At 40.1% G+C, this 18,467-nt stretch overlaps 1 protein-coding gene across 1 annotated transcript in view; it reads right to left on the bottom strand.

Annotated features, from left to right (window-relative positions):
- Positions 1–18,467, bottom strand: part of CSMD1 (CUB and Sushi multiple domains 1) — a 2,085,346-nt gene that overhangs the window by 191,147 nt on the left and 1,875,732 nt on the right. The window contains 3 exon segments of the mRNA XM_018042044.1: positions 107–316; positions 11,037–11,153; positions 15,106–15,175. Coding sequence (XP_017897533.1) covers positions 107–316; positions 11,037–11,153; positions 15,106–15,175 — 397 coding nt within the window.

Below are 18,467 nucleotides of genomic sequence, written 5' to 3'. Positions count from 1 at the left end.
TCCACTCGGGACCCTCCAGCTGTGCAAGATTTTAACCAGCTTGGATGTTTATGCTTCCACACACTGTAAGTGTCAGATGCATCAGCAGGTGTGGTATGATGCTTACCTTGGTAGGTGAGTTTAAACCCCGGTCGGTTCTGCGAGTGGTCACTGTAGAAGTGGATGAGCGTCTCATGAGTGGTGCTCAGCAGGGCGCTGGGTAGGTCGGGGCCGCTGAACTGCCCGATCATCGGGCTGGTGTGGTAAGGGCCATTTTGAATTTCAAGGTAGTCATGATTAGCTTCGGTAGAAAAATTCAGAAACTGAATATGTGCACCTATGAAAAAAATAGGCAACACTGGTGAATACTGGTATCAAAATTTTTATAATGCTTATCAACAGAGATTAAAATCACATTAGTTTCCTCCAACAATATCTCTCCAGGAGGCAGAGTGGAGGAACATGAACATTGCGAATTACAACAAGCCTTAGTTTGGTTTCACCTCTGTTGCCCGCCAGCTGTGTGACCTTTGTTTGTGCAGTGAAGGCTCCTAAGTCAATTTTTTGGTGAAATATGGACATTACTGGCACTGCATCACAGAGGCATGCAGCTGTTATTCTCAGAATGGCGACTTATATCCACACACAATGGCACACAGTGGCAGGGATTCTTGTCCAGCTGCTATTTTAATCCTTACAATCAGAAACGTAAGTTTGTAACTGTCAGTGAATTTTCAACTTTATCAAGGAAGAAGCCAATATAGGTCTAACAAAATGCAACAAACTTTAGAAGTGGCTTTTAAGTGGATGCTCATACCATCTCACAAGAAAGCTCTTAGTTTGAAAACTGATTGTTTTGAATGTGTGGTGCCTGCAATGCCAATTACTGACGTTTGCAAGAAACCTGCTCTGGTAAACGCCACTCTGACTCTCACAACTGAATCCATTTTAACAAGAGGCCAAGGCTGTCCAAAGGACCCACATTGCTGGCATAATATCTAGCAGTGTACCAGATAAGCTACTATTGATAATTTAGAAGAGAATCAAAATAACTTAGAGTTATTTGCTGTGGTATTGTGGCATGTTTGAAAATTTGATTATTGTTCCTAAAATACTTCTTAATTCACTTGAAGGTTTATTCAGAATGCCAAAGATAGTAGTTTTTGCATAAATCAAGGCAATTAAGTTGGGTTTATAAAGCCTAAACTAAGAAAACCAACAACAACAACAAAAAAGAAAACCAACAGCTATTGTGGATCACTCTCTCAGCATGTGAGGAAAGCTTTATTTTGTGTTATTCTTCTCTTTATATATATATACTATATATATATATACTATATAGTATATATATACTATATAGTATATAGTATACTTTATATATATATACTATATATATATACTCCTCTCTCTCTATATATATATATAAAGCTCTTTTTATCCATCTATCCATATATACAAAGATCTTTTCATCTATCGATATATATATATATAGGCTTTAGGAAATTAAAGATATTGTTATATTAAAGATCATGTTTGCAAAGATTACCTTACTTAAGCAGAAATGCTGAGAAAATGTAAAGCCATCATATCTACTTAGTATTGATGGAAAATATAGGTAACAAAAGTCTGAAATCAGTAAAAAGGAAAGAAAAGAATAAAAGCTCATGCAAAGAGTAATAGGGAAGAACAACCTAAAGCTACTCAATAAATTTTAAAATTCTCCAAGAAACACAATTTTATCAATTATGGAGAAAACTTTGTTAGGAGGAACAAAAGCATGAATAAGGCCTTTCTGGTTGGACACAGTGAAAGTCCATGACCACACTTGGGATTCAGTTTACCAAGGCGACCACTGTTATTACCGCTATTCCATAGGTGAGCAGAATAAGTTACAGGAAGGCTGGGTGTGATGTCCCAGGTCACACAGAGAGAGGCAGAGTGAGACTGATACCAACTCTGATGGACAGAGAACTTGCGTTCTCTGGTTTAACATGGAAACATGCTAGACAAAAGCTAAGCATCTCATGATGTTACAAATATTACAAATTTTTGGAGAAAATTATTTTGTATTAAAATTTTCATCCTAGTTTGATAGAGAAAATTGGAAGGAATTTCAGAATATTTTAGGAAGAGACTCAAAAAGTAAAAAGCAGAAGAAAGACTTTCAGTGAAAGGTCTTTAACAAGACTACAAAACCTTGGTCATTTTTAGAATGAGCAACTCAGTTTCTGTCACACAGTCCAAGTGTATATACAACAACACATGAGCAGGGAGGGATGGAACAGGCCAGCCTGGGGCTGGCTTGACTGTTCTAAGGGCAGACACTGCCGGGGGCCAGCGTGAGGAACTCCGCCCATGGCAAAGGTCATGAGGAAGGAGGCTTGGCATACGCGAAGGCGTGATCAAGCCTCAGGAAATCCCCTGTTCCCGAGCAGCTACCCCAAAACCAGAGTCTGTTTTATGCTCTCACCTACACCTCTGACTTTACGGGGGGCTCTCCCCCATCATCATTTCTCTCAGAGAAGGAGTAAACTTGCAGCTCCAAGGCAATAAAAATTCCCAGGCATGACAAGAGTGTTTCGGCTTACGGACTCCTCTGAAGGTTATCTAGCCCACCTGTATAGGTTCGTCTGGCCACATGTGATTGTTTACGGCCTCCCAACCTGAGAGGCACAAGATGTTTTAGACTTATTAAAGGCAAATTCTTTTGGGGAGTTGGAAATTATTCGTATAGTGGGTTGATTAGGAATTATATTGGTGAAGGGTTTTTCATTTGTTGTGTCAATAATTGCTGCTAATTCCCTGCTCTGGGTGGGACAAGGGTGTCTCAGGTCAAACCTCTCTGCTGACAGACTAGCTTGTGTGACAGGATTATCCATACTGCTGCCACTAGGATTGTTTACTACCTCTCAACCTCAACCGTAAGCAGCACAGAGAGTTTTGGAGTATTTTGAGAGTCTTAATTAGCATAGGACTTTTTCTTCTTGTTGAGTCAATGATTGCCGCCAGGCCTCCATATCCTTAGGCACCTGGGAATATATTAATCAATGTATTTGGAATATGGAAAAGGAAATAGAGTAGTTTTTAAGGTTAGCAATACTAGACTTTTTGAGTTAATGAATTTTCTCTTTTGTAATAGATCACTGTACTTTGTTATAAATCACTGTGTCCTTGCTATGTAAAAATGTAACTTTATCACTATCTTAAGACTAAGTAGATCTTAAGGGGAACATTGGTGAAAGGATTTTCATTTGTTGGGCTGATGTTTGCTGCTAAATCTCCATGCTCCCTGCCCTAATAATGAATATAACTAACATATGGGAGAAATAAGTATTAACCTTTAAGCATATAGGAGAAATAAGTATTAACCTTTAAGATTAATCGTGTTAACCTTGGGTTAAATAGATTCCTTTCTTGATTATAACTCACTACACCCTCACCCTATAGGAATGTAACTTTATTTGGAGGGTGGTGCCTGGTTTAAGAAAAAACACCCTTGGAAGAAATAAGTTTTTTGGTTATCAGAAAGAAAGGATCATAAAATCCCTAAGACCTTTTTATGTGAAGCACCTGATTTTGATAAAGGTCAGGACTGCTGACCCCCACGTGACTCTGTATTCATCCCTATGTGTAACAAAAGGTATATAAGCAAACCCCAAAATAAAGAAATCAGATCATTTCTGGAAAGACTGATTCCCCCATGTCGCTTCTTTCTTGCTCCTGTTTTTCTGGCTGAACTCCCATCTGGAGCATGGATGCTATTCCACGTAATCCAAGTTATTCAGCCTCTTTTGCTCCACTAATCTTCCTACTACACTATCCGTTTCTACTCTCTCTATATATCTGTAATTAAATATGTATTTTTCCAAGGACGCCGACTCTGTCCCCACCTTCGAATCACCCTGGATCCACCGGGGCTGGACCCCGGCAAGGCACCACAGATGACCGACATGTAACAAAGCTATTCATTTAAAACATTCCTGTAAATATGAAAAAATGCCAAGCATGTCTCTGTGGGAGAGACCTCCATAAGCTAAATCATTTTCTTTATAAATCTCAGTAAATACGTTCAGTTGAAAGAAATTTGGAAGCAAAGAAAAAAGAAGGAGAGAGAGAGGGATTGAAAGAGACAGATAAAGAGAGAGAGAGAGAGGGAGAGGGAGAAAGTAAAGGAGGAGGAAGGCAGGCAGGAAGGAGAGAAGGCAGGACAAATGACTCCCAGCCCCTCCTTCTCACCTGCCACCTCTCTGCCACCTTCTGTGAGAGTTGAGCCACTTCCAGTCTGTAAGCCACAGGTCAGTTAGTATCTGATCTATTTCCTTACCTACTGTTGAACTAAAAACAGTTTGCTTTTATAGCCTGGCCCAAAATCTGACATTAAAAGAGGGTTGTTTTTCTTTTTTTTGACTAGTTAACAAACTATACTAATGGATTTAAATATACATATATTTTTGGTGGCTGCATCAAGGCCTAGAACCCCTATGGTCCACAGAGTTTCATAAACACTCATCACATTCTTCACGGGAGGAAGAACACAGAAGCCGACGTAAGAACAATAAAAAACGAATGATGAATTATTGAAATTTCTATTTTTCATCCCAAAACTACGAGATAGGATGTGAAACTAGGGCAAGATTAGAACACTTAAAATACTTATTCCATTTTTAGGTATAAAATCAAATGGCAGGGAAACAGCTTAAAACAGGCTCATTTCAGATGTGTATATGCAGATGTCAGATGAATTCATCCAGAGATGCATTTGAAATTCACAGAATGGCCTGGTCGAGAAAGAAATGAGAGACAGCAAGCAGATCAAGGGGCACAAAACCCATAAAAGATGGCCGATATCTCCAAAGTAAAGGAAATAGTAAAAGTGGCCTTTCACTGATTTGGAATTAATCTTGAAATGGAAATGGAATTATGAAAATTATAATTTTATGAAAAATTAGCATATTAAGCAGGATAAAATATCCAGCCACATATCAAACCACCTAATATGTATCAGGAAAGAGAACTGAGCCCAGCTCTAATCTGGTTTAGAGTGAAATTTTTAGCTACCTAATTTTCAGCGAATTGTGTCCAGTTTGACATCATGAAGCCAAAATGAAGGGATTAAAATTAGCGTAACCTAGTTATCCTTTTATTATCTCACAGAATACCAGAAATGTGTTATTGCAACAAGAAAACCCATCTGAATGTCCATCTAGGGTGAAATTTACACTGACTGTCATTACACATTGGAAATTAAGTGTCAGGAAAAGGCATCTGCAGAAAGGATTTTAAATCTGGACTTGACGAAACTTTGAATACATAAGCTGACCATAGCTTCAGAGTTAAACTCTTGTCTCTTAGTTGACAAGCCCTTGGATAGTAAGTGCTCTATTGTACATCTTCTGTGCATAATAAACATATAGCAAATGAGTGAATAGTTTCAGAATTCAGAGAGAATATTCTGAAGAGTCTTTTGTATCCTCCCTATGCTTCTAGATGGCCCAAAGCCATGGCCCATTTTGACCCCATGCTGTGTGATGTAAGTGCAAGGGTTTCAAATATAAAAAGTAAAGCAGAAAAAACAAACTTGATTTAATCTCTGTTAAATATGCTTTTAGAAACTTCCAAGAAAATAGACAGAAGTTCTATGTTGATTGGGCTCATACTGAAAGCCACGCAACTCAGCAACCCAAATTTGTGGAAAGGAAAGAAAAAAACATTAGAGCATTTGGCCTAGTAACAAAGAGCAGCGAACAGTTAGGTAATGCCTTCTCCATGTCAGGCATTTGCTTCAGAACAGCTGTAGGAGAACAGTATTTTATGGTATTCCTTTGAAAGATAAGCGACAACAGTTCCAAAGCATGTCCTTAACTTGCAAATTCATACCAGCAGCCACTGACAGAACTAGGATTTCTACTCATCCACACTCAGAGCCCAAAGACATGAGGGACCACCACGTACCATGCCCGCCCCTCAGATGAAGTCCCGTGACTGCATGCTTGTAACAGCAGGGCCCTGTGGTCCTTTAGCTCCCATGTCCTCAGCCTGCCTTTTGTCTGTGGAAAAACTTTAGCCAATGAATGAGTTTAATCAGAGAACTGAGAAAATGTAGTAACAAAGGAAAACAGGCAAAAGAGGCCAAATAATAATAATAATAATGATAATAATAATAATAATAATGTGTTCTCACTAAGTGTAGTCAAGAACTTTTAGCTCTGTCTCATAGGCTACAAATAATAATCTGAGCCATGTCCTGTGAGCTGTCTTATAGATACTGAAACCTCCCCACCAAGTGGAGAGATTAACTACATGATGACCAGGCTGTAGTCATGACCTAAGCTGCCACAATTCTGAGAACTGGCCTCAAGGACATGGGAACGAACCAACACTGAAACTGAAGATTGAAACTGTGCTTAAAATAATCAAGATGCTGCTGGTCAGACCACCAACGACCAACTTGAAGATGACCGTCAGAGCTGACTGCGGTGTTTCTCCAGGTAGCTCCCTCCCTCAGCCTATGACAGCCCTTGTCCACTGACCATCATTGGCTGGCAGGTGAGTCAGCCTTTGGACAGATGTCCACCCTCCCCATTGGATGCCAGCATCAAAATCAAGCAAATTTTCCTTCTCACCAACCTGGCCTCTTTACTGACTTTAGAGTGGGGAGCAGCTGGAACCTCACTTTTGGTAACATGCTCTCACTGAGGCTGAATGCAGAAAGCAGTTTTCAGGGGGGTGAGTAATTAGCAAGCAGAGACATAGGTGGCCTTTCACGTGATACCAGAGCAACGGGTCTTTTTGCATATATAATTAAGCTATTAGTCCATGGGTGTGGGAGAGAAGTAGGATTAATCAGAAGAATTATGTGACTGAGCTGGCTCCTGCTGAAAAAGTGTGTCAGACATCTAACAGGCAGTCCCATGTATATTTGGTTGCGTGAAAAGATCAAAAACACTGCAACAAACCTTCCACTGATGAAAAACATCTAATCTGCTTTTTCTCAAGAAAAAGCACTGCTGTCTCATATTCTGGATAACTGTGTCTTTCAGGATGGCTGGGGGAATTGGAGACATCTGTACCGTAATTATTAGCAAAATAGCCATTAGTACCTAAGCAATTCAGACCCAGACTGACAGCACAGGAAACAGGAACGCACATGCCTCTTTCCTGCTTTAAAATCTCATGTTTAGGAGTATATTTATAGATTACACAGCTTGTCAGAAAAACCCAGTGTGGTACTTATACGTTCAGTTCAGTCACTCAGTCGTGTCTGACTCTTTGTGACCCCATGAACTGCAGCACGCCAGGTCTCCCTATCCATCACCAACTCCCGGAGTCCACCCAAACCCATGTCCATTGAGTCGATGATGCCATCCAACCATCTCATCCTCTGTCGTCCCCTTCTCCTCCTGCCCTCAATCTTTCCCAGCATCAGAGTCTTTTCCAAGGAGTTCACTCTTCGCATCAGGTGGCCAAAGTATTGGAGTTTCAGCTTCAACATCAGTCCTTCCAATGTATACCCAGGACTGATCTTTAGGATAGACTGGTTGGATCTCCTTGCAGTCCAAGGGACTCTCAAGAGTCTTCTCCAACACCACAGTTCAAAAGCATCAATTCTTCGGTGCTCAGCTTTCTTTATAGTCCAACTCTCACATCCATACATGACCACAGGAAAAACCACCGCCTTGACTAGATGGACCTTTGTTGGCAAAGTAATGTCTCTGCTTTTTAATATGCTGTCTAGGTTGGTCACAGAGAAGGCAATGGCACCCCACTCCAGTACTCTTGCCTGGAAACTCCCATGGATGGAGGAGCCTGGTGGGCTGCAGTCTATGGGGTCGCAAAGAGTCGGACATGATGGAGCAACTTCCCTTTCACTTTTCACTTTCATGCATTGGAGAAGGAAATGGCAACCCACTCCAGTGTTCTTGCCAAGAGAATCCAGGGACAGTGGAACCTGGCAGGCTGCTGTCTATAGGGTCGCACAGAGTCGGATACAACTGATGCGACTAAGCAGCAGCAGGTTGGTCCTAACTTTTCTTCCAAAGAGTGAGTGTCTTTTAATTTCATGGCTGCAGTCACCATCTGCAGTGATTTTGGCACCCAGAAACATAAAGTCAGCCACTGTTTCCACTGTTTCTCCATCTATTTGCCATGAAGTGATTGGACCAGATGCCATGATCTTAGTTTTCTGAATGTTGAGCTTTAAGCCAACTTTTTCACTCTCCTCTTTCACTTTCATCAAGAGGCTTTTGAGTTCCTCTTCACTTTCTGCCATAAGGGTGGTATCATCTGCATATCTGAGGTTATTGAGATTTCTCCCGGCAATCTTGATTCCAGCTTGTGCTTCCTCCAGCCCAGCGTTTCTCATGATGTACTCTGCATAGAAGTTAAATAAGCAGGGTGACGATATACAGCCTTGACGTACTCCTTTTCCTATTTGGAACCAGTCTGTTGTTCCATGTCCAGTTCTAACTGTTGCTTCCTGACCTGCATACAGGTTTCTCAAGAGGCAGGTCAGGTGGCCTGGTATTCCTGTCTCTTTCAGAATTTTCCACAGTTTATTGTGATTCACACAAAGGCTTAGGCATAATCAATAAAGCAGAAATAGATGTTTTTCTGGAACTCTCTTGCTTTTTCCATGATCCAGCGGATGTTGGCAATTTGATCTCTAGTTCCTCTGCCTTTTCTAAATCCAGCTTGAAGATCTGGAAGTTCATGGTTCACATATTGCTGAAGCCTGGCTTGGAGAATTTTAAGCATTACTTTACTAGCGTGTGAGATGAGTGCAATTGTGCGGTAGTTTGAGCATTCTTTGTCATTGCCTTTCTTTGGGGTTGGAATGAAAACTGACCTTTTCCAGTCCTATGGCCGCTGCTGAGTTTTCCATATTTGCTGGCATATTGAGTGCAGCACTTTCATAGTGTCATCTTTCAGGATTTGAAATAGCTCAACTGGAATTCCATCACCTCCACTAGCTTTGTTCATAGTGATGCTTCCTAAGGCCCACTTGACTTCACATTCCAGGATGTCTGGCTCTAATCTGTGGAAAATTATTCTGTAGCATAACTGTATCTATTCTAAAAAGCTAGGGACAATCATACTATTTTGCATGTATTTAGGATTTCAGGCATAAAGTTTCTTTTTGCTTATTTAAGATGCTTTCTCAAGCCTAGTGCTAGGCAATATTAAACATTTTAAAGACAAGTAGTTTTAATTATAATATTTCATAAATCTTTTAAAAATTTAAACCTTTCTTGAAATAAATGCTTTCTTAGGCTCACAGATCATGATCATGAAGTCAGAAGATCCCTGTTCTTTTTTTCCCTGAATTACTGTCTTGTGTACTGGTTTCTCAGTGAGAGAACAGTGAAAAGAAGCATGCCGACCAGCAGCCTTCTCACACCATGGAACAGTGAAGCTGGGAAAATAAGTTAATAAAATGTACATATCCATTCATGCGTAAACTGTTTCTAATGAGGTTTGAAAGAAAAGTGGGAAGTATTTGAAATAACAATTTAAAAACCAGCTAGCATTTTGCTATTGTTATTTACAACATGCCAAGCCCTATACTGAATTTCTCGCCTGAGCTGTTTCAGTGAATTATCCGTAACCCTGAGTGCTTATTTCATTTTTAGAGATGCAGAAAGTGAGGTTCCTGGGGTTTCACTCAGTTCAGTAGCCTGTACTATTATTTTCCTCGTAAATTTGTGGCCCTCAAGATGCTGAGGCCCTGTCGGAAGCTCATGGGTCAACTGTAACTCCAATCCAGCCCCTGACATCTGACTCCAAACATGGAACTGACCCTGTCCAGATCTTGAGATACTCAGGGTAAGAAAACAGACCAGGCTTTGAGGATGGCTAAGCCAACATTGGTTAAAGTCAAAGGCCTCTGTTTGGTATAGCATGGGGCAGAATTACAGCCTCGCTGCCCAGAGAGTTCATTGTTTAAAAAATAAAATTTAAAAACCTGGAACAAATAGAGCACCTCCGTGACCCCTGTGAACTGCACCCCCCTTCCTTATGCCCCCACATGCTGGGGCCCCTTCAGGGGTCATGGAGCTGAATCTCACGTGTGCTCTCCCCAGTGGGGGCCCCTTTCCTTGCATGACCCTCCTTTACTCTGGTGCCCATATGCCCTCCCTATTAGCTGCTCTCAGCTGAGCAGGTAGACTCCCCCCAACCCCTTCCTCCTCCTGGCACAGACTCTTATAGCAAGAGCTTTGAAAACTTAATTAAAATATATAACCTCCTTCCAGGGCAATGATTTCCACTTATGCTTCTGCTCACCCAGCATTCAGCTAACATTTATTTAGTGCATAAGTACTCAATTACTATGGACATTCTGGGACATTCCCTGAGTATCTAATCTGGCACCCTCATCACAGTGTGTACTTTTAGGACAATTGCAGGTGGGGAAAATCCAAGTTAATGAACTAAAATATAAGGAAATCATGAGGCAGATGAGGAAAGGCATGACAGAGAATTAAAATTTCACAAAGACTGCATTTCTGAAGCAGGCCAAAATGGGATTTTAGTGTATATAACAATTAAAATTATGAATTATTTAAGGTAGATAACCTGGAAGTTCATAACTTAATGTGATTTTTATCATTTAGGTAGTTTTCATAAACCTAAATCAATGTAAGGAATAATGACAAAAATTTATAAGATAATACTAAAATGAATCATAACCTGAAAAACACTTTAATAATTATTTAAAAGAAAACACTACCATTATTGACTTCCAGTGATAGATTATTGAAGGTGGTATTATGAATAAAGAGGCTGGTGATTGAATTAGGGATGCTACATTTTGCACTTCATGTGGCTACTATATCATCATTCTGCCAATTTAAAAGACGTGTATGGCCGAATTGACTTTTCAAATAACTTTCTGTTCTCAAAGTTATTCTACCAATGCTTTATTTAAATCTGTAAGCCACATTCAATTAACGACACAGTTAGGTCAACAGAATAAGGCTCGTTTTTTACTTAGTCTAATTCTTTCCTAGGAATATATTAAAAAGTTGAATCTTGAGGAATTAAAAAACATCATCACTCACCATAGCCTATGGGCAGGGAGATCTTCCAGGTGCAGTCCAGGTTGTTGGGGTAGGTGCCGGGGAACCCGGGGCTCAAGACCACTCCCCCCATGCTGCTCAAGGTGCCCCCGCAGGTCGCTGTTGGAACAACAAGTGGAGTGAGTGCCCGGGGCCATGGTTTTTTAGGACAATTCACTCCCCCCACCCCCATGTAAGTGTGCTACCCAGAAGCAAGTCTTCAGAAATGGATTTGCCCCTAGCTTCAGCACATACATAAATGGGGTGCCCTTTAGCTACTTCTGGGTCTAGTTCTCCCTGCTGAGCATTCACTGATTACGAATAAAGGCAGGTCTCCTTCTGGTCCACAGAGGCTCTCAGTACAGCTTGGTCAAGCTTACACATTTTAGTCAGGATCCCATTGTCTTCCAGGTTCGGAGTGCTTGTACCGGTTACTACTTACTGATCATTAGCCATGTGCTTACCTATGGGCTGAGATAAACACAGTTCACTGCTTGATTCTCATCACAACCCTAAAGGGTGGGTATTATTATCATCCCACTTTACAGACAAGGAAACCAAGCATGAGGAGATTAAGGAATTTGTCTAAGGGTACACACCTGGCAAACAGCACAACCAAAATTTTATTTCAGCTCTATCTGGTTCTCGAATCCAAGTTTATTTGTTTGCTTTAAGATTAATTTTATTTATTTAATTTTTGATTGCACTGAGTCTTAGTTGTGGCATGTGGGTTTTCTCTAGCTCTAGCAAGGGGTGGGGGCTACTCTTCATTGCAGTGCATGGGCTTCTCATTGTGGTAGCTTCTCTTGTTGCAAAGCACAGGCCCTAGGGTGTGCAGGCTTCAGCAGGTGCAGCTCTAGAGCGTGGGCTCAGGAGCTGTGGTGCACAGGATTAGTTGCCCTGCAGCCGGTGGGATCTTCCTGCAGCTCAATTCCAGAAAAATAAATGACCCAATCAAAAAATGGGCCAAAGAACTAAATAGACATTTCTCCAAAGAAGACATACAGATGGGAACGCATGTAAGAATTAAAGATTTTAAAATTTAAAAAAATAAATAAAAAAAAAATAAAAAGTAAAAAAAAAAAAAAAAAAAGAAGACATACAGATGGCTAACAAACACATGAAAAGATGCTCAACATCACTCATTATTAGAGAAATGCAAATCAAGACCACAATGAGGTACCACTTCACACCAGTCAGAATGGCTGCGATCCAAAAGTCTGCAAACAATAAATGCTGGAGAGGGTGTGGAGAAAAGGGAACCCTCTTACACTGTTGGTGGGGATGCAAACTAGTACAGCCACTATGGAGAACAGTGTGGAGATTCCTTAAAAAATTGCAAATAGAACTGCCTTATGACCCAGCAATCCCACTGCTAGATTCCAAGTTTTAACCTGGATATGCTACCTTCAGAATTCTTCCCAGCTTTGTAATGCAGCTAACTGAGACCACTTTTTCTGCAAGAAATCTCACACTGTGAATATGGGTGTGACTGTACATTCTCATCCCTGGACTTACCTTGGTTATGCGTGTTTTACACTGTTAATGCTGAGGTTTGACAGTAAAGAAACATGACTGACTTTATAACGCACATGCCAAATAATATAGGTTGAAGCAGATGAAGTTCTAATATTTGGACTTGACCATTTCTGATCTATTAAAATGGTGATTTCTTGTATTTCAAACCAATCACGCAAATGATGTTGTTTCTTTCAAGGAAGCCACAGGAAAAGGCTCTACTCATATTCTAACAATGCTCTTACTAGGCAAAATAATTTCAGGAGGCCGATTTCAGAGACCTTCAAGATTTTTTTTTTTTTTAATGACAGAGGTAGAAAGACTTTATCTGTTTTGGGTAAATTTGATATGAGGAAAAACCTAAACATCTTATAAAAAGTCTAATGAATATGGTAATTGTTCAAGCTAGGGAACCCTAGTCTGGTGCCAATGGTGTGCAAGATAAAAATGTAAGTTTTTAAAAAAAATTTTTTTAATGTATGTTTGTGGGTGAGTGAAAAATTCCAGCAAAGTGTTGAACATTAACTTTGTTTTTATCTAGAAAATAACTTGTCAGGTTAATTCTTTGGGGGAGACACCACGTGTTTGAGAATAAAGGCTCTGGCCTGCTTTTACCCGCAAGTCTGTGGGTGCTGTTGCAGACACTGGTGGGTCTGAGCAGCGAGCCTGCCTGCATTTGGCAGTGATGTTCCCTCAACCCCCCCAGTACTCTTAGAACCTGCACTGAGGTTAAACATGCAGGTCCAAGCACAAACCACATCAATGATGGAAACATCAAAACAACTGTGAAATATGTGACATTTGTGCCATTTTGATTTTGAGCATGGTTTTTCCAAAAAGGGAAAAAAGATTGGAAATTATAAAATATGAAAACATGTGTGTCTATCTTCACTGAGGACTGAGACTGTCTTGCAGGAGCAGCCGACCCAGTGCCTAAATGATGGAACTGATCGTTAAGAACCACATCTTTAAATCAGGACCATGATGTTCATCCCAGGAGAGAGAAAGGGCCTGATACGAGTGCAACTCCTGTAGGCACACAGTGACAACCTAATTCCTTGAGTCCTTAGTTACCATAGCATGTGATCGTGCCTTTGTTCATCTCAAAACACAAGAACCATTGGATGAGTGTACAAACACAACCCCCAAAGCCATGCATCAATCCTTTTTTCCTCTGTGATATTTTAAAAACCCCATCAATGGGCCGCTCTTATTTTATATTCGTCTAGTGATACCATCATGTTCCTTCAGCTCTACCCTCAAGTTTCAGTCTCCTCCCCAGGTTCACTGTCCACCAGCAGTTGGTGGCCTGACTTCCAGTGTCCTGCTGGAGAAACTCCTTCTCTGCCAGACTCTTTCTTATTGTTAAATAGTGTATTCAAAGAGTTGCTGGTAAAATGCTATCGCTAAAGGACAAAGTGTTTATAAATGAGCAAGGGATCTTGAGTTTTAACTGGTTTTATGTGTCTTATTTTATGCAGATTCCTTATTTTCTGGTGAGAATATATGGAATTTTTGTTCCAGGGTATAGGTCATGCCCTGTCTGAGGGACCCCATGGTACAGGGAATGCCAACTCAGTGTAGGGCCCTGACCAACAACTTGGCCATCCTGGGACTTGTCATGATGCTTAAAATAGTTAATGTCGGGTAGGCTCTGAGCTTCCCAGGTGGTGCTAGTGGTAAAGAACCCACTTGCCAATGCAGCAAGCACAAGGAGGAGGGCACAGCAACCCACAGTATTCTCTCCTGGGAAATCCCATGGACAGAGGAGCCTGCTAGGCTAAGTCCATGGGGCTGCAAAGAGTCGGACATGACTTAGTGACTAAACACCAACAACATATGAAACATGCAAAATAAAAAACAATTAATTTTGTTTGGCTAATATAGGTAAGCTATTTGAATAAAATATCTCCTCACATAACACAGAGTGCCAGCAATGGCACATCATTTGATTGAACATCCACTGTGAGTTGATTTCATTTCAAAGCTTAAAATATTTGAATCCCCAAGTCTAAAGGAAAGTTCTTCATTTAAAAATAAGTAGGGAGATGGATGTTCTATGCCTGAGTCCCAGTCCTGATGAGCCCCTCCACAAGAGTGGCTGCCTTTATATCAAATACTTTTTGATATGAAATACTGTCCTTCCAACTTCATACCACTTATTGGCACTTCTGAATTCTGTTTCTGGAGAAGTGAGTTTCCTGAGGCTAATGGCATAAGCAGAACCCTTCTCAGCCTCTCAGACCAGATATGTTCCTTCTCATGCATTGATCCGCTGGCTTCTGACATGCATGTGGTGTGTGTTTAGTGCCTGGAGCTAGCAATCTTGCATCTAATCCCTGTCGGTTGGTCCAGGGATGCGGGGCACCCACATCCAGGGGGAGAAGATGTCCAATCTCAGTTACACCTCTACTGCATTATTAAGTTATCTTGTAACATATGTTTGAAGGGAATTTAAAAGTTCATCTTTGAAGCCCAAAAGGCGTTCAACAAGATCACCATTACATTATTGAGAATGTGCACAGCGACACAGGGACAGGAGGCGTGTCCGTACCAATGCAGAGGGGAGACGGGTAGTTCCAACGCCGCACGGTCCCCGGCATACAGGAGATGTGGGAACGGCCCTGCTCAAGAAAAGATGGAACAAAACTCACTAGCTGACCATGGAGTACTGAAGGCTTCAGTGTTTGCAAGAATATCTGCATTCTCTTTGGTTTTCCCTTTTGATTTGATTACAAATATAAAAAATATCAAACCCGTGAAATCTATTCTACTAATGTGTATTAATGAATCTCATATTCAGAATCAAAACAGAAAAAAAAGTATCCATAATCACTGTACTTCTTGTCACTAAAATAAAAATCTTGTAATGTGCCTTTCAATGGTCTGTATTTCTGCCAAGATGCTTTCCTAATTCTTAACATGCTGAACTGAACTGACCAAAGTAAGTCTTTTTTTAAAAAAAATTCATCAAATGTTATTCCTTTTGGTCAAATGATTAGGAAATATTAGGTGCTGAAGGGTGAAATGTTAGCGGTAAGTAATCTGCTTATGCAAAGGTAACTTTCATGGTTGCCTATGGTTCACAAACAACTCATACAATCTTTACGCTTCAGCAAAAAATTGGGTCATTCCTCCTCTGTTGGAGAAAAAGGCAGACTTAATAGTCATTTTATTATCAGCCTCACAAGCTGTCAAATTAATGCTTCTGCAATGAAATTAATCCTCATTGCTCAGGATCTCTTTAGCCTTTAAATATATGAAGTTTTCAACCTTCTAAAAATTTGTCCTGGTCTTCCTCTTTAAAAAATCAAACAGCGGTGGGTTAAATTCTCAGTGCTTTGGGTTAAAATTTCTTTTATGATGAAAGAGAAGGTAGTGAATGGGCATCTCTGTGTACAGACTATTCATGTTTACTTTCTCCTCATTGTGACTTGGTGGGCTTATGTGACACCTGTGCTAACCTTGTGAATTTCCATTTGCCAAACAGAATTGGCACAGAGGCAGATGACAAACACATCTTTAACTCATGTTAAATAATCCCAGCCATGTTGGGAACGCATCAAACAAGAATTTGCACTAAGGCTGTTATCAATGAGAAACCAATTCCCCAAGCTTAGGAAGATTTCACACTCGATTTGTCTGCCACAGAACTCATTGTACTCCTGTTTCCTAACATTCTTAGAAGTTGCCACAGTACAGGAAGAGCACATTTATACTTAAAGAAGACACTCAGGACAATGTTCTTCCTGCCAAATTTCATGCTCTGTGTCTTCTCATTCTCTGATCTTACATTATCTTTAACAAATTTATTCCAGAATTTTGGACAAACATAATGTATAAAAGCCTTTTGAGACATTTATGAAAGACTACCAATAAAATGGTTATATATTACCAACCTAGGGCACATTCTGTTATTGATTTCAACAAAGATATTTCATATTAATGATTCCAGCTAAAATTTTTATACTGGATCCAAAACAAGACAGGAATTTGTGTATTTATTTATTAGCCTAAATGGGAATTTTCTTTTCGTCATCTTTTAAAAGAAAAGTGAAACAGGTTTAGAGAAAAGGAAATCATTAATCCTGCAGATATCCAGGAGTGATATTTGATGCATCCCGTCTCTGCAGTTTTAGCCTGAATCACACTAGGCAGATGCATTTATAGACATTTGTACATAAATCATACAAGGAACAGTGCTTTGCATGAATACTGTAATTTATGCACACAGCCAGTCCAAATATACTAGTGTGTTAGCAAAATTCCCAATTGTTAGCAATTTTTTGAAAAGTCTGGAATCCTTTTTAACTCATGTGAGTGAGAGAAAGTCACAGCTTGTAGACTCAATGCTTGATGCTGTTATGAAGGGAAAGGAAAAAATCTTAGTTTGCATTTGAAAACCTGAGCCAAGTGGCCTGCCTGGGCTCTACAGACATGTGCCTGCAAGCCTTTATCTTCAAGTAGCACATTAAACAATTCATTATAAGAAATGTCTTTACTAAATAACCCTTTCTAGTTTCTTCTCTGAGGGCTGGAGAAGTCTTCCTCATAAAAAGGTGCTGGCAGTAACTGCAAAGTGTCATCATAAAAGTGTAGAAAGGTGAACACAAGTAAGGAAGACCAAGCGACAGCCCGTGGGATCTGGAGAAATGGAGGCAACATGGTATTTACATGGTTTACGTAAATTTATGAAGGGCAAAAAAAAAACACACAAAAAACCAACAACCAACCAAAGGCATATTAATACAAAGGCTTGTCAGTATAGAGTGAGGTATTCCTCTTAATGAAACCCTTGGGCTGTGACTCATATTTCTTTTTATTGTAACACATGAAATGGGAAATTACTATCTTAAACAATCAGTTACCACTGCCTTCATGTGCTTGGTTACAAACTTGCTTCCATGGCAGGCCTTTCAGCAAAGCTTTTTCAGTAACTGTCCTACTTTCCAAGTGTCTGCCCACCTTTCTCCAGAGCCAAAGTATTACTATAATACCCACCAAGATCTATACAGGCAGGTGGTAGGCTGTTTTGGTGAAGGTGTCTATGTATCTTGATATTTACTTAAAATAATAGCAATGCTGGCTTTCATTTACTGAAGTATCAGGCATTTTGCTGATATTTTCTCAGACTGAGAACCCGGGCTGACTTCTGCACATGGCCCCTGTGGATCTGCCGGCTCCTCTGCCGCTGATTCCCCCCAGGGCCTGGCTCATTTCCCCCTCCCCATCAAAGATGAGCCCCCAGTGTCTGCATCATGAGGCAGGTTTGTACATGAAGCACTCAACAGGCAGGCCCTCAGCTTCCCGCGACTGCCGTTGCTGCTCTGACTTGTCTCAGTTCTGCAAAAGATTTACTCCAGCACACACGCAGAAATGGAATCACATACTACACTGTCATTTCACTGCTGTGTCACTGAGACTTCTTTCTGATGATTACTCAGGCTTTATTTAAGTCGGTTACAGAATATGACTAAAAATAATGCTCTTGAAATACTATCAGCTTCAGTGTTATAATAAGCAAACAGCAGAAAGTACTCTTTTACTTGAATTAACTGAAACACAGAAACATAAGTAGGCTTAAATATTTCTATTGGACTTTGGAAAAAATATACTTGTTTCAACTTCAGTGTCCACTGTTGGTAAGAATTATACATGAATTATGCTAAAGGACAGAGATAAACTATTTGGGGAATATAGCATTTGTGGTTAACTCAGAAAAATAAATAACTGGAAAATGACTAATGTTGCTATACACTGATTTATAAAATATTTATTAAAACTTCAATATAAAAAACTTTTAATAGAAAAACCAATAAAAGATTATTAGAAATCTGCTTAATGTTTCTCAAAAATTGTTTCAGTCTATCATTTGAGCCCCATATTTACCTGACACACAAATGGACCCTTGATGAT

This window comes from Capra hircus, chromosome 27 (genome assembly GCF_001704415.2).
Source record: "Capra hircus breed San Clemente chromosome 27, ASM170441v1, whole genome shotgun sequence".
Classification (NCBI taxonomy): domain Eukaryota; kingdom Metazoa; phylum Chordata; class Mammalia; order Artiodactyla; family Bovidae; genus Capra; species Capra hircus.
The sequence above is the reverse complement of the archived record's forward strand: the minus strand, read 5'-3'. Positions and strand labels throughout refer to the sequence as shown.